This window comes from Lactuca serriola, chromosome 8, assembly GCF_051521515.1.
Source record: "Lactuca serriola cultivar US96UC23 chromosome 8, Lser_US96UC23_V15, whole genome shotgun sequence".
Classification (NCBI taxonomy): Eukaryota; Viridiplantae; Streptophyta; class Magnoliopsida; order Asterales; family Asteraceae; genus Lactuca; species Lactuca serriola.
In genome coordinates this window covers 96,591,545-96,612,940 of record NC_136415.1, presented here as the reverse complement: position 1 = coordinate 96,612,940, position 21,396 = coordinate 96,591,545, and the positions used below count along the sequence as shown (strand labels likewise).

The 21,396-nt window shown below is 32.6% G+C and overlaps 4 protein-coding genes across 4 annotated transcripts; 1 reads left to right on the top strand and 3 right to left on the bottom strand.

Moving 5' to 3' along the window:
- Positions 1-2,806: 2,806 nt before the first annotated feature.
- LOC145065662 (uncharacterized) lies at positions 2,807-6,903 on the bottom strand. Its single transcript, XM_079012696.1, has 2 exons — positions 6,602-6,903; positions 2,807-4,282 (listed from the first exon to the last, which is right to left on the bottom strand). The coding sequence occupies exons 1-2, from the start codon at positions 6,900-6,902 to the stop codon at positions 3,030-3,032; spliced, it is 1,554 nt and encodes a 517-aa protein (XP_078868822.1). The 5' UTR covers position 6,903; the 3' UTR covers positions 2,807-3,029.
- A 1,859-nt stretch (positions 6,904-8,762) lies between these two features.
- LOC145065661 (uncharacterized) lies at positions 8,763-10,481 on the bottom strand. Its single transcript, XM_079012695.1, has 2 exons — positions 10,378-10,481; positions 8,763-10,149 (listed from the first exon to the last, which is right to left on the bottom strand). Exon 2 carries the CDS (start codon positions 10,134-10,136, stop codon positions 8,835-8,837), a length of 1,302 nt encoding a protein of 433 aa, XP_078868821.1. The 5' UTR covers positions 10,137-10,149; positions 10,378-10,481; the 3' UTR covers positions 8,763-8,834.
- An 872-nt stretch (positions 10,482-11,353) lies between these two features.
- INH3 (inhibitor-3) lies at positions 11,354-11,989 on the top strand. Its single transcript, XM_079018212.1, has one exon. It carries the CDS (start codon positions 11,440-11,442, stop codon positions 11,755-11,757), a length of 318 nt encoding a protein of 105 aa, XP_078874338.1. The 5' UTR covers positions 11,354-11,439; the 3' UTR covers positions 11,758-11,989.
- Positions 11,990-15,151: 3,162 nt separating this feature from the next.
- On the bottom strand, positions 15,152-17,634 carry LOC145070257 (uncharacterized). The gene is made up of 3 exons (XM_079017194.1): positions 17,233-17,634; positions 15,651-16,874; positions 15,152-15,498 (listed from the first exon to the last, which is right to left on the bottom strand). The coding sequence occupies exons 2-3, from the start codon at positions 16,815-16,817 to the stop codon at positions 15,475-15,477; spliced, it is 1,191 nt and encodes a 396-aa protein (XP_078873320.1). The 5' UTR covers positions 16,818-16,874; positions 17,233-17,634; the 3' UTR covers positions 15,152-15,474.
- Between the last annotated feature and the right edge of the window lie 3,762 nt (positions 17,635-21,396).

Genomic DNA, 21,396 nt, shown 5'->3' with positions numbered 1-21,396 from the left:
CGAGCTGGGACTCGCCGAGTCGTTCTTGAGACTCGGCGAGTTGAGTCGGGGTGGCCCCGCGATTTCTGCCAGGTGAAACTCGTCGAGTCAGGGGGGGAGTACTCGACGTGTAGAAAGGGAATCCTAGAGAGTTGGTGAGAACGTCTAGACTCGCCGAGTTGCCGTGTGCACTCGCCGAGTCCGGTCAAAGTTGACCATTGACCGTTGACCTGTGTTGACTTCTTTAGGGATAGTCAACCCTAGAGATAAAAAGTGTTAATTAGAGTCTTGTGATGTTATAGGAGGATTAGAGCTCGGAGGATCGAGCACAAGGGATTTCCAGGGATCGTGAGATACCGAGACACGCGAGGTGAGTCTTCTCGCTATACCTTACCTTGAGTAGGTAATCAGAGTTATGTGTTAGTGTATGTATGTTATGTGTATGCCATATGTTGTACTGCATTATTTCTATGTGATTTATGCTGTGCATGATTACAGAGTTGGAACCGAAAGGTTCCTAGAGTTAGAACCTGAGGGTTCACAGAGTTGGGTGCACGGACCCATAGAGTTATAGCCCCGAGTGGCTAATATGTGTTTTATGTGGTATTTGGGGAACTCACTAAGCTTCGTGCTTACAGTGTTAGTGTTGTTGTTTCAGGTACTAGCGATGACCGTGGGAAGGCGCCGGCTTGATCTGTACACACGCAGGGGACTTTGATATATTTATGTGATCTTGGGATTTGTATGATACAGATTTGAATTTGAAACTTACTATTTTTATGAAATTAAATGAGAAATGTTTTTCTTATATATTGCGAAAAATTATGTTGAAATTCACGGTGTTACATTGTTGATTTGTGTTTTGAGGATTCTGGGATATTTGACAAACAATTTTTATGTTTTGTGTTTCGAAACATTAACAAATTGGGCATGAAAGATGTTAAACTATGTTTTGTGTGGAATTAAAAATGAAAATTTTATTTGAAAACTTAGAGTGTTACAAGTTGACATTGAAATGAAAGAAGATAATTTGAATAAAAATGAGTTATTTGTCACTTATACGATATTTTTTTTAGTTTTATAAAATAATCTTTCATGGATATTAACTTTAAATAGTGTGTGCATTTTTGTTCCTATTTGTGAGGAATCAAGTGTCATAGTTCTTGGTGGTATAAAGTTGTGTTGATAAAGGTGGTTGTATGCAATTAGAGAATGACACATGTCAAGACCTAGAGACCACGGATGTTAGTTTTGTAATTTCCTTCCTAAATAAAATTATTGCATCCCTTTTTTATAAATGCTAAATGTGTTGGTAATTTTGGTGTGGTAGATGATCCGTAATATTCAACACAAATGTTCAAAGAATCAAATCTGAAGACCAATCGGCAAACACAATATTTCCTTCCTCATTTACTTTTGGTCAGAATTGGAGTTCAATTCCATTCCTATCTCGCATTTGGTTTAAAATGAATAGACACCAATCTCCTTTTCATCAACATAAAAGCTTTGCTTCCAACAAAAATCCCTAATCTAGGGAAAAGCAAGAAGGCATCAAAGTAAATAGCACCCGGTCCTATTTCCATGGGACTAAACAGGAACTGGAATCCAGTTTCATTCCAATCCTTCTTTCGGATGTAAGATATCAAGAAATAGAGAAGATGTATGTGGAAATGCAAAATATGAGATGAAATTCAAAATTATGGTACATTATACTTTGAAACAAATATTACTCAATGTTAAACTTTGACACATGCTTTAAGTATTTTAATGTTAATGTTTGGATTATATAACTATTGGATGTGTTTGATATTTAAATGTTAATGTTTGGTTTGAGATTTTATAATTATTTGATGTTTTTGATATTTTTGTTTCACATTAATAACGAAAAATAAAATATGATACTATATATTTGCGAGGGATTAGCTAGGGAAAGAAAAAAAATCACATCCTAAATTTGCGAGGGATTAGCTACAGAAAGAAAAAAAAATCACATTTTAAATTTGTGAGGGATTAGTAACAAAAAAATTGAGATTTGCAAGGGATTAGTGACGAAATATTGTATTAAGTTCTGTCGCTAGTGTCCTAAATAACCATATTAAGTGACCAATCATCGCTATGGCCGTCGCAAGAAAAAAAACTGATCCGTTGCTAAATCTCTCGCTAAGTCATTAGCCACACTTTAATTGGCTATAGAGTAAATATGTCGCTTATCCGTCGCAACGCTCTTTGCGACGGACTCATCTGTCTCTAAAACCTATGTTTCTAGTAGTGAGCTGTGACATCTAAAAATAAAATAAAATTGGAACCGTTAATTAAGTTGATGTTTGAGCTTTAGGTTGATGTTTGATCTTTGAGTTGATTAGTTGGAATGTAATAGGGTTTCTTGTCTTCAATGTGAACTGTTGTATAACGTTTTAGACATTAGCTTTGTATATATTATAGATTTTCATCCCCTCTTCTGCAAAAGGACATTTCATATATTTATTCCTGTGATCACCATCCGATCATGAATAATTGAGTTCTTCAACTAGAATTAAAGACTGTTACAAGATAATATAAAATCCTTCATGATTTGAAATGATTCACACCAACTCATAAATCCAAAGCTAGTTAAAAATGATTGACGATACAAATAACAAAAGTAAAGAGTATGGCTACATACACCAGGCCCAAACCAAACGACTTTTTTTTTTTTTTTTTTTTTTTTTTATTTATTTATAATTATTACATCAATGGAGAGCATTATATGCATATGTTGGTATTACAGGGGAGGCTAAAACTGGTATATATGCAGGTTTTATGAATTAAAACAGGGGACAGAAGGACGCAAAAAAAAGGCTGCACCTTTATTCACTTTCACAGTAAAACAATAAGAACAAGATGGGACGATACCATCAACGTACACTTTGCCATTTTAAACTAAAACAAATGCAAGAAATAAGGAAACTGACTCGGTACTATAGCCAACATGGCATATGATTTATTCAAAACTCTAATAAAACAAATACTTTCTGCAATAATAATTAAATAAAAAAGCTCAAATATCTGGATTAAGTCAACAATGATTGGTCCTCGTTTTTAATATGCTTTGATAATGTAGGTTGTCGCTTCTTCATTTTGAAATATGAAAAAAGTTTTGGGAATCGCTTGTTTCGTCTATTGGCTGGTTGACGACATTCATAATGAACTGCGTACTTGCATTTCAAGCAATTAAAGATCATCCTGTACTGCAACTCTTCACCACAGTGATTGCATCGACCATGGCACTCGATCCCTTGAGTAAATGTTAGACGATGTGGGTGATCTTTTATCTTAAACGTCCCTCCAAACTTGACATTAGCGAAATAGAAAATAGATATCTTATAGCGGGTATATACAGCCTGCTCACACTGAATGATTAAGGGTGCACATGCAGTATGCATAGACTGGACACTAGAACCACAATGATAGAACCAAGATTCTGGGTTAAATTCTTCCTCACAAATTTCACAAAAGTAGTCGCCAGGATGGTTCTCGACTGGATTGTATCTTAGGGTCAATGGATGCTTATCGTACTTGTGCCTAATCAATCCAGGCAACATAAAAGCACACTCTGTATCCAAGTAGAAATTGCAAGAATGGCAACAGAATGCGATGCAATTTGTTAGGTAACAACCACATCCATTGCATGCTGTTTTCGATAGACTGGATGTTGATGAAGCATCTATTCTAGAGAGCAGATGGTCAGGGTGAGCTTCATGCGTGATTTCTTTGGGTAGGAATGCACAATTGACATCTACATAATACTCACAAGTCCTACATCCATACGAAAAACCATTGGAAGGTAACATGCAAATTTTACACTCAAAAACACGAACCATTTCGGTAGTAGTAATATTGTTTGGCATGAGAAAAAGTGTATGGCTTGGATGGCCAGGGTGGTCTTCTATTTTAGGGGGTAGCCTAGCACACCACTTATGAAGAACAAACCCACAATCTAGAACATCTTCTAAACACTTGTAAAATGGTATTTCTGTGATTGGTTTCACACATCCATTACATAATAGTTGAATTTTCTTCAAGGGGTTGTGAAGTAAAATCGAATTCTTATTGAGTGATGTTTGCTTGTCTACAAGAACCAGTGGGTGATTATGGGTATCATGGTTGAGCGGTTCACCATGGTTGTTTTCCTCAAGTACTACAAAGTCCTTGTGATTCTTGATAAAATGGTGCTTGACAAGGTTGTAACTTTCATCAGGAAATGGACAACGTAGAAGATTAGGATGGTCATCATTTTTGAAATTTTTACAAATCTTTCCACGACCTGATAAATAAAACAAATACTGAAATTTTATCTAAGACCAATAAATCTTTGAGAACATATATATATATATATATATATATATATATATATATATATATATATATATATATATACACTCAGTTTTACTTTTTTATTTTTTTCATTTCTTTGTTTTTTATTATTTTTACTTTTTTTAAATATATTTACTATGAAGTTACTAATAGTTGTAGGTTATATTATTTTTGAATCCTAAAATTTTGGATTATAAAATTTTAGATCAAATAATTTTAAATTATAGTATTTTGGATCATATCATTTTTAAACACATTATTTTGTATCAATAATATATTCAATAAATAAATTTTTGTTTACAACAAATTTTGGATCATTATATATTTTGAATTATAAAAGATATATAATTAAAGATTATAAAATATTTGAATCAAAACTGTTTTTTAGATAGTAATAAATTAAAGATTATAAACATATTGAATAATAACTTTTTTTGATTCGTAAATATTTTAAATTGTCTTATTTTGTATTATATTATGTTTAATATTTTCTTTTATATATATATATATATATATATATATATATATATATATATATATATATATATATATATATATATATATATATATATAATGTTTTAAAATTAAGTTCGGTGTCTTATTTTTTAAAATTTCATTTCAACAAGTTCATAATATAAAATATCAAGTCTTATTTTTCATAAAAAGTTAGAAACATTTAAATAAATCGTTTGTATATTTAACAATAGTATTTTTGGAAAAAAATAGTTACAAACTTACAAAAATGGTATTATGAAGAACTCTATCATTTATTTTTTTGAATTTGAATAAAAAATAAATTTACGTTATATTTTATAAAAACAAATATTTCTTAAAATCAAAATATAAATACTTAAAAAACTTATTTTTTTTAAATTCTTTTTACAAAGTCGCTACTATAATAAGTAGAAATATTTTTTTAATTTTTTTTTGAAGAATTTTTTTCAAGTTTTTTTGTATGAAAAATAAAAATTAACTTTTTTTTTCCTTCCAGATTTTCATTATTGTGCTTATTTTGTAGAAATTAAATTTTAATAATTTTGGTTTTTTCACATTTTTATTTTAACAAAAAAAAATATTGACAAAAAAAAAAGTTGTTGAAAATTGAAAAATACCCACCTTCCCTGGAGGCGACACGTGTCACATGTGGGGAGAATTAGGCGCATGTGGCACGTTCTGACGAGAATACCTCATCTACTCTAATAAATGAAGGTTTATTTAAATTTAAAAAATAAAAAAATCAATTTTAATAATTTATTATTTTTCTTATTATCTTATAAATCCAAAATTCTTTGATATTTAGACCTTTATATTTAATTTTTTTTTATTAATTAACATATGTAATATATGGATCATACACCTAGTATTCTATTATTTTTCTACTCACCCAACTTAAAAAATGGTCCCTACTTTTTTTTATGATAATTAGGTAAATAAACCCATGTTTTCCTAGACTTGTTTATTTTTAGCTTAATAAATCTTAGCTATCAAAATTCATCAAGAAAAAAATTCTATTGTCTTCAAGTATGTAGTAAAAATATAAAAAAAACAAAAAAACAAAAAAACAAAATAATTTTTTTTAAAATGGAAAAAAACGTTAAAACCAAGCCTATCTATTTGATTTTTTTTAATGAAAAATAAAATAAAATAACAAAAAAAAACTTATTTAAATGACGTTCTATGGACGTTCGTCGCACATGATTATTCCCTCAAAATTGTATTACGTTCCATGAACATGCGTCGCGTGCGAACGTGACACGACCAAGGAAATGAGTTTAACGTTTGTGTCCTTAACGAAATCATTGGTGGAGAATAGTCCTTACGATTCTTACCAATTTTTGGGTTTTTATTGTATCGGGACCTATATATATATATATATATATATATATATATATATATATATATATAACTTTCATAGTAAAAACTCAAAATTATTAATCAATTATTTTAAATAAAGTATTAATTAAGAGATGTTTTTTTAGTTATATAAAATTATTATAGTTGATTTAAATAAATACATGATTTATTAACTTTATTTTAATTTTTATTCTTATGCTATTAATTTAATGTAGTTAGAGGAAAATTTTGAAATAAAGAATCAATATGTTAGATAAATGACATGAAATTAATTAGGAGACCTAATAGGGTTACACATGGCAAAATAAAGAATAAATTTTTTTTTTATTAGAAAACGAATATATATATATATATATATATATATATATATATATATATATATATATATATATATATATATATATATATATATTACCTGGGCGCAAAAACTGGACGTACTTTGAAGTTGCACAGTGAATGTGGACATAGTATCGACATTTATCACACTTGTAAACCCAAAAGTAAATATAGAAGCGTGTATCACAATTTCTACATCTGGGATAGAACTTAACTTCTTGATCAGTGGCGGGAAAGGAATATGTAAGGGTAAGTGGATGAGAATGAGTGAAAGTGTGATTAGTAGGTTGTTGGATAAGTAATTTGGTAGGCGACAAAGCACAATCCTGATGGATCCAAAACCAATAACAAGTGGTGCAGTGGTAGGAAAGTCCCTTCATGTTCACGACCACATGCATTGCAAATAGATACCAATTTCTTTGGGTTACGTTGCAGTTGGTGATGGTGGCTAGGGTGGTCTATCTTTTGTTGAGACATGGTAGCACAAATTATGTCCATATTGAATTTGCAAATGGAACAATGGTAATTGAACATGTTCTTCCGTTTACGATTGCAAACACCACATGTCCATTCTGGTTCATAAAGAAAATAACGACGTCTATCTTGAAATATCTTGGACAAGGTAAGGTTGTGGTTAGGATCATGTAATGGGTGGTCTTGTAGGGTTTTGGGGATTTCTGCACAAAATTTGTGTAAAGAGTAGTTGCAATTCTTGCAGGTGTAGTAACACAAATGAAATGAATAGATGTCTTCCTCACACATGTTGCATTGGCCAACATGGTGGTCTTCAACCACAAAGTCATCTACATCTTCCTCTTCCTCTTCCTCTTCATTGTGGTTTGGCTGTAGTTGGACAAGGTTGAGTGGATGATTGTGACTGAAGTGCACAAGTTGCTCCATTTCAGATATCGATGAAATGTCTAGCTACACAAATGGATGCAGCTAGAAACGTGAATATCTATGCCCTCATAAGAAAACAAAAAAAAAAATCATTGGTCAATCGTGCGTAGAAATATCTTACACTCTTAATTAAGTTTATCAAGTAGAAACCATGAGATCAAGGTTCGATCTCAACTTGCACATTAAGTGAAGTTCATGGTTTCAACATCTAAATAAATCTGAATACGACATATAAATCATGCAGACAAATGCTCGTCTTAATTAGCTTGGTTTTTTTCCAAACAAGATTTTATGATCAAAGGCAAACTCATGATCAATTTCCTTCTGCTTATCAGATATCATGGATACAGGATACACAACAAAACATATATCCTTTTACTTGGTGATTTCAACTCAATCTTTGTGAACCATTTTAAAATCCACAACTAAATATCACACCACCGTTCTAATGAACAATAATAGAATTGAAAAAGCATATAACATGATTAAATCCTACTTCTTTATGTTTTTCAGTATTTCCACATATATAATAAAAACTCAAAAATGAAATAGAAAAAGCCTTACATGTTGTATTGAGATGAAACTTGTACCTTAAAGCAGCACAGTGGATACAAAAGTTGGAAGGGGACTAATGTTTGGGCAATAAAGACGCGATATTAACTGGTCCTTACTCCTTATAAAGGAATGAATAAGAATATGTTAGGTTACACGTAAGGAACTTGCTGTTTATCAAGAAATCTCAACTTTCATGCTGCAATAGAAAGTCATCCTAATTCCATTCTTAGATTGAATCCAAAGCAAATAACACTTGTAATATTCCCCCTTACTGTTTTAAGAATAACTTTTTAAAAACAGTACTTATAATGGAGTCGAGGAAACAACTAACTGCATCAACGGAAGGACATACAGAAAAAAAAGTATACAAAATTGTAATGAAGTAAGCAAATAAAGAAAAAAAAATACATATTTAAAAGATCTAGAGGGATGCATTTGATAGAAACAGAAAAATACGCAAAAATGTGTACTTTAAGAAGGATTTTACAAGAGCAAGAAGATGACCACTAATCACAAAGATGGCTATGTATGGTCAACATGAGTTTGATGTAAATTTGAAATACTATTTCATTTTATTCAGCGTTAAATGTATATAAAGTAGTAACATAAATTTAACTATGTGGCATCCTAGTTTCATTAATTGTTTCTGTTACCACATTTTTTTTAAAAAAGTACCAAATTATAGCAATATCATGATAACTGCTTTGGGAGATGTTATAAAAACTGTAGTTTTTTTTTTTTTACCAGTTCTAAACAGTAAACAAATCTTTAGTAACAGACACACACAAACAAATACTCTCTCACATATTTCATTAACAACTTAGAAAACTTACAAGAAAAATAATTACCAAAACAAATCAATCCCCTGTGAGAGCACGTGGTCTATGCTCGAAGGTAAAAAGAGACATTCCTGTTTGTGAAACAGCTCTAACAAATCCCATGTTAGCAGTTAATGTTGGAGCATGCCAATAATCTCCTGTCCCAAAAACAATCTTATTCTTCAATGCCAGTTTTCTAGTGGTTGGAAGACTCATCATTCGTGTTGAAGGACTATCTTTAACAACCACCACGTGTTTTAACAAATCACCTGCCCTTAACTTCTCATTTACTCCTCCACACATCAAAACCAAATCCTTAAACTCCTCAAAAACACTCTCGCATACAATACCTTTTCTCCCAAACATAACCTTCCCTATATCCACATGTATCGGATCCTTAATCTCAGACATAACCTGGGAGATCACAAACTCCGTGTTCCCTTTAAACCGGGATCTTAACTCCGCTTCAGGTGTATCCAAAAGCTTTTGTGTTCCACCATTGCTGATACCCGATACAACAGCAATCAAAGCTGTTGTATCAAAGTTTATGTAATTTTCATTATCTGGTGAACTCATTTGTGAAACAAGATCGCCAAAAGAGCCTTCAAATTTGACATCACTAGGTTTTACCAAAGGGTTAGTTACAAAAGGCTCCTTTATGACAGGTGGAGAATCGAGCTTTATTTCAAGAACAGATGCATACTGATATGATCTTGAAAGAACATCTATCCATCCATCTTCTAGTTCTTTGGAGAAATTAATGTCAAAATTCGAAAATGTTGATCCCATGTCAACGGGTTGAAATTCGTTAAGAAAATTATCGAGTGTGAATCTGTCAAGTCCGTTTGAGAAGAAAAAGATTATGGAAGTAGGTTTTAATGCTACAGAGGTGTGAGCTGCTTCAAGAAGAAGATGGATTTTAGCCTGTAAACCTTTGTTTTTTAAAGATTCTTGATGGGTGTTCCATGATATATACTTTGGGTTCCTATCGGATACAATAAACCAAACTGGGTTTCCATTGAAAGTGCAAACTATATCAACATGCGCACCTTTATGAAGCTCGTTGTGTCTTCTGGGTTGGAATTTGATTGTTTTGCAGACGCGTGTCACACCAGATATGTCTGGATGTTGAAGGACGTGAACTACTGCTTCAAAATGGCCGATGTTGACAGAAATCGATGGGTCGGAATTTGGAGTGAAGTCATTTGATGAAACGCGAGAGAGGAAAGAGAGCTCTGATTGGATCAATCTGAGGAGAGTATGCTTGCAGGATGGATTCAAGGATAAGGTTTCTAGTGTACTAATCACAGCCTCGCATCTCTTTTTTGCTTCTTCAACCATTGCGCCTAGAACCCTAAAAGCCCCATGAAATTTTTTAATTAAATTTAGGATCTTGCATTAGTCTCCGCCAAAAAAGGACTTGACTTGTTGATTTTATTTCCAACACGAATGAAAGCAAATTAACTAGGTGATCAAATTCTGATTGATTTCGAACTTTAGGGTTCCACAAAACGAGTTGCTATAAGTAAATTGAATGGATGCAATCATCAATTTGGGGTTAAGATCAGATGTTTGAACTCACCGGAGGTCAATCAAGAAGATTCGGTCCCTTCACTATAAATTGTCCCTGAAAAAAAAAAAAAAACACAGAAACCCTAATCCGGATTTCACCAATGTACACATGGAGGGCGGGGTTCATATATTTTTTTAATTCGATTTTTTCTATAATAAAAATTAAAATCTCTCAAAAAATATTTACCAAACACACCTTTAATTTGAATATCAATAATGAATTTTATAGATTTGATTTGGTTAATAAAATTCTCTTTTTCAATTTTATGGTAAAAATAATAAAATTGAAAAAAAAAAAAAAATTAGTGTAACAAAATTGATTTTTATAAATAGATATAAATTTATTTAAATATATTTTAATACCACCATACTTCTTTTTATTAGCTTATTTTAGTTTTCAAGCTTGATACTAATTGTTTACTCAAACAACCAGCCCTAAATAACTCCGCTCTGTAATATTAGTACGAAACTTTGGTGGTGGAATTATAATAACTAGACCATGTTGGACTATTATGAAAAGAGTTTGAAAAATGCCATAAAAATCCTTAAGTGACTAAGTTTTATGGGTTTTTATGTAAAGGTGTATTTTAGGTCTACTAATGTTTCAAATTTATAATTTTTTTAATTTTACCATTTTGCAAATATATCCAATAAAATTAAAAATTTCTGTCAAATTTAAGGGTTTTAATGAAATAAAAACCAAACTTAAGAGTTTTTATGAATAAAAAATAGATAAAATCAAACAATTATGTGAAACATAAGAGCGTTAATAAACCAGAAGCTAAAATTGGAAAAAAGAAAGTTACAAACATCTAATTTTAATGAATTTAAAATCCACAAAAAGAATAAAACAGATAAAAACTTACAAACTTTAAGGATTTTTATGTCCCTAATAGAAAAAGAGTTTTAAAGAGGAGGAGGCGCACAAAGAAAAGTCGAATATGACAGCGTATGGCTAAACTATTGAATTTGCAGAGCACACACACGTATATATAGACACGTATATATAGACGCTTTCCCCAAATTAAATCATTCACACCCGTAAAGCCCTAGAAATTTCAAGAAGGCGAAAATGGCGAGACCTGCAAGGCAATTGGCAACGTCTTCAATGGCAACGACCACCACTACCATAACCTTAGAGAACCCATCTCCGCCGCAGACAACAACCCTAACATTGACGCTCAATCCAAGGAAGAAGAAGGTGACATGGAAAGAAGGCACCGTCGATAACGAGTTTCTCCAAAAGAAGAGCTCAAAAAAATGTTGCATCTTCCATAAACAAAAACCTTTCGATGAAGATTCCAGCGACGACGAGGATTGTCACGATCATCATCATGACCATGATTGCAGCGGATCGAAGAAGGATGACGACGGAGCATCGACGAGCTAGGTTATTTCTATCCGCTTTTGATACTATACAGTTTGTAAAATCTATGGGTTTTTGCGAGGGCTAAAACTTCTCGGGAAAATTTTGTGTATATAGAAACCTAAACATGATTCCAATATATCGAGTCGGATGCTCTAGATCTGATTACGTATTGGAGTTGGATTTGTGTGATGTTCCAGCATATTGATTGGATTTTGTATTCTATGTGGCTGTTGAATGAATTTTGATTTCTAGATGCTCGATTCTACTGTTTTTTACGAATTGGTATCCTAGAAGCCTTTCCTAACATTTATATCATATGGAGTTGGATTTGTGTGATGTTACAGCATATTATCTCTGATTTAGGTTTTGTTGTATGTAAGCGGATATGAATGTGATGATTTCAATTGCCTCTATAAGTTGTTATATTTGGAAGAATGTGGGTATATGATGTTCTTATTGATGATAATTTGATTACTTGGTATCGAATTTTGTTTAGATTTATGATATTGCTTAATCTTAATCTGCAATACACTGAATTTGAAGCCCTGTAGAGACTGTAAATACTACTATAGTAGTAAGACAAACGATGGATTATAAGCAGGACAAAAATGAGAATAATGTTAAGGAAATAAACATACTTTTGCACTATAATGTTAACTGTAATAGCAATGTATTTGTAATTTTCTATGGATTATTGCATTTTTCAACCAGAAGAATTTTGCTTATTTGTTAATGCTTGCGTGGCAGATGAAGTGGAATAACCCATGCCATGTAATTATATGTATAGGTCTCACGTTTCATATTTGCCCAAGCTAGAAAATTAAAATCAATTTAATAAATCATAGGTGAAAATTAAAATATAGTGCATATTGATGGAACAGGCAAACTACGTTGCTATTTTTTGCAATTTGTCTTTTTTATATTCAAAACCAGCTTTTAGGTCAGCTAGTTGGGTAATATTATGATCTTGACCGATAAGATAAAATCAGTACAGATAGTCATTTTGAATAAAAAATAATGTATAAAATAAGGAAAAAAAAAGTATACCAGTTTATGATCTTAATCTGCTAAAATTTACCCATTGGAATTTCCATTATCTCACTAAAAGTGATCACAATCTCATCTAAAATATGACTGGGAAATTTTTTAGAATTCCAATTTCTTATCGACTTGGAGATTGGAGAATGATACGTAGGGGGTGAGGGTCTCAACTTTGTGATTTTATTTTTGAGTTATTATGTATCTTATGTTAGTATTATGGATTAAGATGTAACATAACAAACTTCGTATTCTTATTACCACATATAATATTCAAATGTTATTTTGAAAGTGCATATATTGATAATAAAATTATAAATGTTATGAAAATGTAAATGGTTTGGGGTCAAATAAATGAAATCGGGTATGTAAATGATTTTATTTTTGAATTATTATGTAACCATACCAAGCCTATGACAATAAATATAAATTATTTTTTGACAAAACTTCAAAAATGGTCCCTATGGTTTTTGAAAATATCAAGTTTAGTCTTTAATTTCAAAAAACATCACAGATGGTCCTTATGGTTTCAAAACTTTTAATGTTTGGTCAGTATTTGTCCGTTAAATTGAGACATTTTCGTCATTTCACTACCCAGGGACCATTTATGAGGTTTTCGCTTACGTTTTTTATAATAATAATAATAATAATAATAATAATAATATTTAATATTTAATATGCAAGGGTCTCAAATCTCTGTATCTCTCTCATCTGCAAAAATATGAAGCCATATGTTCTTTACCATTTTAGAGGGCAAGACGATTACATAGATGGACTTGAGGCGCAAATTTGAATTTTCAATACCCAATTAGATTCCATATGTAATTTCCAAGAATTTTATTATAAATGCCCCATGTTTCAATCCCAAATATCGATTCAGTTTTTTGGGTTATGGTTGTTTCTCTCTTGAACCACTTCCAACCCGTTTCGATTTGGTAAAAAAATTCGTTTTTATTAATTTAACCCACGAAAATGACAACGAGATGGAGTAGATCGAAGAAGGCGAGAAGAATTTTTCAGCAATTTGATTTTAGCAGAGATGGTGGCTTCAACAGAGAAGAGATGTTTGTTGTCGCTGTAAACCCTAGGGTAAAATTCAGTGACGAACAAATCAGCGCTATCCTCGACGAGGTTTTCCGAACTTTCGACGACTTCATTAGCTTTAGAAGAAACTTCCACTTCATTGGTGCTGGAAAATGCTTCATCTTTCTCAAGAGAATTAGAATGATCCAAATTAGGTAAAAAAGGAAACATATGGTTGTGATATACTGAAATCCCTTTAATGGATCTCAAGCAGTCCGATACATCAAGCAGTGAAACTCCTTGGCTCAAGTGATTCAAGGTGATGGTTACCGCTGTTTGGGTGTTGATTATAGATATAATGAGGGTGATGAAGGAAGGGATTTTGTGGGTTGTCTTGATCTCTTTGAGCTAATAAACTGGTTGCAAGATTTCTTGATGGGTTTGTAAAGGAGAGGTTAGTGTAAGTAGGTTGTTGCAAAGTATTTGATTTGGATGATAAATCAATATTATCACTGTGAATCGAAGAGGACAAAGAGGAAGTGTTAGGAAGGCTGATGTCGAGAGAGAGATCAGGAAGTTGAGTTGAAGAGGAAGAAACACAACACCGACACCAACACCAAACACAAAAGAAAAAGTAAAAAATTGAAGGGTAAAAAGCTAAGAAATATCTCTTTGAATATAAAAAAGGAGAGAGAGAGAGAGAGAGAGAGAGAGAGAGAGAGAGATATGACCCTTCTATATTAAATAATTATATATTTTTTATTTTTTTAAATAAGGCAAAACTTCATAAATGGTCCCTATAATAGTGAAATGACAGAAATGTCCTTCACTTAACGATCAAAAGCTAACGGAGTTAGCGGAAAGGACAAATTGTTAAAAGTTTTGAAACCACATGGATCATCTGTGAGGTTTTTTGAAATTAGAGACTAAACTTGATATTTTCAGAAACCATAGGGACCATTTTTGAAGTTGTCTTATTTTTTTATTTATATAATCAAGTTGTAAAAAGAATTTTGATTATTATGTAATCAGACCAAGCCTATGACATTACTGTAATCAAATTTTATAAAAAAATTCACACTTTTGTTTTTCAAATATCAGAAGTAAAGATTAAAAAGAACAAACAACATAGAATCTTCCTCCCCTTTTCCACATACAACAAAATCAAAATCACAAACTTTTTCTTTGTTTCTTTCTTTTTTACTTCTTTTTCTTTATCTTTGCCTCCCATTTTATCCCGAAAAACCATGAGAACATAGTGTAAAGGTTGGTTGGAAGTCACTAATAGAGGTGCCAATCAAATCATATGAAAACAAACTAATTTGGGTTGTAATTTATTTACACAATAGAAAAATAAAATAAATAAATAATACCAACTATAAAAATTATACTTCAAGTATCTTTTAGCTAGAATCAACAATTACACTGCAAGAATTCATTTAGTGTTATCTCAAAATACAATTCCACCACTATTGAGTCAACTTTCACTGCAACTGCGACTTCAAAAATACAGTATATGATATGTACAAGTATATATGCCATAGGTACAAACAAATCTAAAAAGCCACCAACCAATCAAATCACAAGAACCACTCTCACTTTACACACCAAACCTCGTAGTTAGAAACATAAACACTTACATGGTAAATCACCAATTAGGAAGATTGTTAAATCACATTACAGCCAAAAGTGCAGCATTGCCTGTTCATATATTTCAACAAAACATACTCATTAGTTATTCCCAATAAAGACCAAAATTGCAAGACAAAGCTTTTAGGGACCAAAAATGTAATTAACTCAAACTTCCCATCAACCAAACACACACAAGTGAAAGATAATAATAATAAAAATACCTCTGAAAGTTGAAGCATTTGCAAGTCATAGCTCTGAGACATTTTTTCATTTTTCTTTTTCCCATTTCTGATCTCAAATTGTATTGAATCCAATTTCTGATTTATCTCATTTAACAATCTCAACACTTCTTCTTTTCCTGTAATCCCAACTTGTTCATCTTCTATCTCATCTTCTCTTCTCTTCACTTGTTGAGATGACCCTTCAACAGGAAAATCAATCGCCATCTGGCAATCCACAACAATATTCTCTCTAGGCAAAAAAACCTCCTTTTCTTTCTGTTTCAAAAGTAACATTTTTTCGTATGATTTTATAGCCTCTTCAGGAAAAATCAACACTTTTTCCAATTTATTTTCACTTTCCAAGATCAATTTCCCATTATTATCTTTCACCTCATTTTCATGGTTTAAAACAATTTCAGGGACTTCAAACACATCATGCACACTTAAAGAACAAGTATCCGAAGGCATCTCATCATTTTCCAACTTTTTGACACTTTGATTTTCATCTAATTCATTAAATTGAGATAACCCTGATGAAGATTTTGAAGATTTAACCCTTAAACTGACATATTCATCATCTGCCATCTCTTCAACTATCTTATCCAACTTTCGAATCTGATCCCAATAACTTTGTTTCTCTAAACTTTCATCTTCCCCTTCATTTTCATCCAATGTTCTTGAAATTATATCAGAATCTGGACTTATGGATCGATTTCTTTTCAAATAAGCAAGTCTCAGAAGTTTTGGGGGTGCAGAGTTTCTTCTCAACAGACTTTCATGGCTTGTTTCATTGGCTCCAATATCTTCAAACCCTAAGCTTGCTAGCTTGTATCTGTAGGCTTGAAGTTGACAATCTAATGAAGCAATTTCCATTTCTTTTTGGTGGATTTGTTCTTCGAATATTTCAATCGATTCCTCTGCATGACACATTTTTTCTTCTGCTAATCTTTTGTAGTGCTCCGACTCCATTTTTACAGAAGCTTTTTCTCCTTGAAGACGAAGAATCATTGCTAATGCTTCACTAGCTGCTGAAGAAGAGGCTTCTCTTTCTACATCTAATTCATTGTAAAGTTTTTGAAGGAGTTGTTGTTGAGCACGAAGAGTTTCTTTTAAAGATTTGCCAGTTTCTTCTATTGCCATTATTGAATCTGTGTTGTTTTCTGTCATTTTAAGATTGATAATCACTATCCCATAACATCAAGCCTCTAATATATAGCAAAGATTCTGCAAAATAAGCATGAAAGGTTTATATTATTAGTATAAATATGGGTAGTTGAAGGACTTGAAAAATTTACCACTATTTTTTTAAGGTTTCTTGTGATTTTATATGGAATATAGATGCGGATTTAAGCCCTTGTTTAGAAAAGTCGACTTGAAAGTGTTTTGGACTGGGAATTAGGAACCTCGAACAGCCCAGGTCCAAGAACATAATTATTAATTAAAGATAATGAAAAAACAACTCAAGAACAACGCCAAAAGGCAAAATATATTTTACCCAAACATAAGAAAGGAGAAAGAACAGATGCAAAAACTTCTCACAGACACTTCCACAAACAGTTTGTATGCATTCGAAATAGTTTACCTTTGCACGTCAAAGAACATCCAAATGTAAAATCCACGCAAACACTTCGTTGATCAGAAAGCCACAGCGACTCATCAACGTCCAATACTTCAAATTTGAAAATGAATCAGTAGATGTTCAGATAAGAACCCTGGGGAAGATCCGATCATGGAATCCGATCAAAATTGTAAAGAAGAAACCGATTCTAGTAAACAGTATACAAAAAGAAAAAGAAAAAGAAGGTGATTCACAAGATTAATCCAACAAATCGATGCGTCTCGTAACTGTTTGCTGTTTTGTCTTATCGAAACGAGAAACAGATACCGATTTTGGGGTTTAGGTTGTTTGGATGAATAAATTTGTTTGTTAGTCTCAGAGCCTAACTATATGGGTGTTCAATACGACTTTTGAACTGTAGTCATAATTGAAGTACATATAAATACATATTTAAGCATTATATTCATATTTATTATGGCTATAATCGCTTTAATTAAGTTTAATATTTTCAAACATGCCGCTTTTTGAATTTTAACATCATGAAATCTAATAATACCAGATAAAATAATTAATATTAGTCGGTAGGATTTAATTGTATGATTGTGATGGTTAGACCTCTTTAACATTTTCTTAAAATAACTTATATTAATCGATCGTGAAACTTGGTTGATGTTCTTTTATAATGTATTTTAAAATACAATTTATTTGATTTTATGACACATGGGGCCACATTAATGAAAGGGTGGTAGAAGAAAATAAAATAAAGGATTTAAGAAGTCGTTGGATCCCATATTTCCCGGCCGTTCTGCTTAAATATGATCATATGCTTTTTCTTTCACAGTTCACACCTCCAACATAATGATCCTTTAAGCAGAAAGATCTTTTGAAATAAATGTGAGATTTATTTATAATATATAATTCTTCCAAAACTATATGTTCCTTTTCGAAAATTTGCTTTAAAGTTCAAATTAAAGGTAAGATTTTGACGAGTGAACTTTTTTTACATGCTAAATCATTGTTTTTACTTTTTATATTTTGTTTTATGATATAATTTTATTGGGTTAATGATAAGAAAACCTTTATATTTTTGTCACAGGAAAAACCATAGAAGTCATTTGACTTGTAAAATCAAGCTAAATACGAAGCAAGGCAGCTGATCAAGTCGAATGAAACCAAAAGTGAAAACAGACAAGACAGAGGGACCAACGACAACACACGGGATGGATTGGTCACGTGGTTGTGGCGGATCGATCAGGCGGTATCGAATGAGCCAGCAGACAAATGACAATTGCCTTGAAGAGCAATGATCGATTTGATCAAAGCTAAAAGCGAGGCTTCGTTTTAAGCTTTGTGGATACACGTTTCGAGCCCTAGCTTTTGAGAGCTATGATTGTTGACAAAAATTAGGCATTTTGTTTCCTTAATTTTAATATTTAGAGTAAATTACAATCTTAGTCCATGTGATTTACATAATATAGCACTTTTGATCTAACTTTTGGCAAAATAACACTATTTAGAGTAAATTACAGTCTTATTCATGATTTTAAACCGTATGTAAAAGTGGTGATTACCATGCTGTCTGATTTCTTTGGGGTTTTGAGCGTGGCTTTGTTGAATCTTTGAAAGAAGACACTGATAGATTCACATTCTCCTTGTCTACATCCCAAGATAGCTTGTACGTCTGTCGTGTACCTTCTTTGTTGTACAAAATGGTCAATGAGTTCTTCTCGTAATTGATTGAAATCACGTATGCTTTTTGCCGGTAAGCTTTTGTACCATAGTTGTCCTGCTCCCAATAAGGTAGTTGGGAAGAAAATACACCAATATTTTTCATCAAGGTAATAGGCGTCCATCGTCCATTTATAGTTCTCTATATGGTCATCGGGTTCTCCGGTCCCATCGTACTTTGTGATCTCTGGTATGTTGGCTCCAGCTGGTAATTTATATTCCCTGATCAGTAGTGAATTGTCTGATTGTAAAACTCGTCTGATAGTGGTGCCATTATTCTTGTGTCGCTCAATCTGTGTGTTTGGTGGTTGTTGAGATGTTGGTTGTCCCACTAAGGTAGGTTGTAGGGTGTACGGTTGTTGATATTAGGGCGACCAGTAGGCTTGGTAATGTGTAAATGGTAAAGGTGGCGGTAGTGGTGTGTATGGTTGTATGTTGTGGTCGGCCATCAGGCTTCCAGCGAAGTGTTGTTGTAGCAAAGTTGGCAATGATTGTGTTGTCGCTTCCTTATTTTTCGTTGTAAGTTTGGTTGGTTCTATGGGTGTGCTTGCACCTGCTGTATTCGAGTCACTGACTGTTTTCCATTGTGATTGAATTATCCTTCCTGGCTTTCTTTGCTCGTCCTGTCGCTCGTTCACTTGTTTCTGCCTCAATAAGTGTGTTTGGTTGGGGTGAAGGTGTGATGTGTACTTGTGGTTCAGTGACCTTGGTTGTAGACTTGGCAATGGAGCGGGTTTTGAACCTGATCCGATCCAAATCCGTAAGAATTATATGGGTTTGGAGCGTAGTTTTTGATTCGTTTACTCGTTAGTGATCCATACCCGCTAACCCTTTTATTAAATGGGTCGGGTATGGATCATCACCGATCCGCCCCATTTATAATCCGCCCCATATAAATTTTAGAATTATATATTTATATTTTATACTTCTTAACGTTTAATTTTAATTCCAATAAAAAGTCCAAAGAATAAAACGATTTTACATAGGAATCGATAAGTCGGTTTCTAAACTTATAGACTTCTATCAAGAATCATAATGTCATTCAATTTATATTCATCAAGAAATCGTCATATGCATTTCTAATTCAATAAATCATTTTTTAACATGAAAAAAGTTTGGCAATTGTTATTCGCTATCACTACAACCGACAGTCATAAATCAATTCAAAGTTGTTGCAATAGTGATTTTTAATTCCGATTGAAATTCAATTAAAATGTGTTTGATTATTTAAAAAACCTTTGGGTTATGGGGCGGGTTTGGATATTCGTTGATTCGATGGATAAGGGTATGGGTCTGATTATTTAAAACCTTGCGGGTTACGGAGCGGGTTTGGATCGGATTTTGAAATTTGTTAAAAGAGTTTGGATCAAGGCCGATTCGCTCCAAACCCGCTCCATTGCTAGGTCTACTTGGTTGTTAATGCGGTCAGCGTGAAGGCAGGGATTAAATTGATTGGGCTAAATGGTGTTTGGTTTCCTGGCCGAGCTGATTGTGTTTTTTCTTGCATAGTTATATACGGATGACACCAATGTTGCTACGTAGCTTCTCGGATGCTTGCGGTAGACTCTTTTAGGGCTTTCTCCAATGAGCAGGCCAAGTAGCACATTGTATGATATGTGACAAGTATAGGTTAGAAATCCATACCGAGGGCGGACCCCTGATATTAGAAGTCATGTTTAAGGATTTAAGTGTATATGAATTGCTTAGAATGTTTTCTCCTTACCTTCCACCGAAGGCTCGTTGTTAAAGCAAAGGATTTGACCAGTTCTTGGCTTCTTCTTTTGGGTTTTACATTAATCTTTAGGTCACGGTGGTGAGCCTCCTTTTCTATTAAAATAGTCTTGTTCTTCCTGTGTTTCCTGGAGATGCTTTAGGGTATGTATGATGATAGGGTGATTCTTGCTTTAGTGCTTGACACTTAGGTAGATGCTTGTGCTCCGGGCAGGAAGGTCAGGTTGCTCGACCAGCCTGGTTTTATGTGGACTGGTGGCCCTACCCCATTGCATTGTAAATAAGAGTTCGTTGCCGTATAATAAGTTAGTGTGAGTTGAGCTTTTGGTAAACTTACACAATAATTAAAGTTTAATTCCTAAAAGAACAAATATTGTATTTTGTGAGTTTTAAGTATTTCACATTTGTTTATGCCTTTCTTTGTTCTAATTTAACATAATTTATTAGAGACGAGTTAAGATGATCAACTATAGTCGAACATGTTTCATAACTACAATATTTTGCAATGTAGAATGCGGCAATGGTGTGTCATATGCTCAAACCTGCATTATACTGTATGTAATGCCCATATGTTGGGGCTAAACGATTAAGTGATTTTAGTTATAAGTATTCATTTTATTGAATAACTAAAATCCTCGAATATGATAATTGTTATACCCATTATAGGTTATATAAATATTTATTTATCGTATACACGTTATGTGAACAAATATTATGCGTATATAATAT

Bases quoted from the DNA above. Each gene is read 5' to 3' on its own strand.
- LOC145065662 (XM_079012696.1), bottom strand. From the start codon at position 6,902: ATGAAGGGACTTTCCTACCACTGCACCACTTGTTATTGGTTTTGGATC. The intron at 4,283-6,601 runs GTAATATATATA...TTTATTTATCAG, and splicing joins CGTCCAGTTTTTGCGCCCAG to GTCGTGGAAAGATTTGTAAA.
- LOC145065661 (XM_079012695.1), bottom strand. From the start codon at position 10,136: ATGGTTGAAGAAGCAAAAAAGAGATGCGAGGCTGTGATTAGTACACTA.
- INH3 (XM_079018212.1), top strand. From the start codon at position 11,440: ATGGCGAGACCTGCAAGGCAATTGGCAACGTCTTCAATGGCAACGACC.
- LOC145070257 (XM_079017194.1), bottom strand. From the start codon at position 16,817: ATGACAGAAAACAACACAGATTCAATAATGGCAATAGAAGAAACTGGC. The intron at 15,499-15,650 runs GTATTTTTATTA...ATATATGAACAG, and splicing joins AAATGCTTCAACTTTCAGAG to GCAATGCTGCACTTTTGGCT.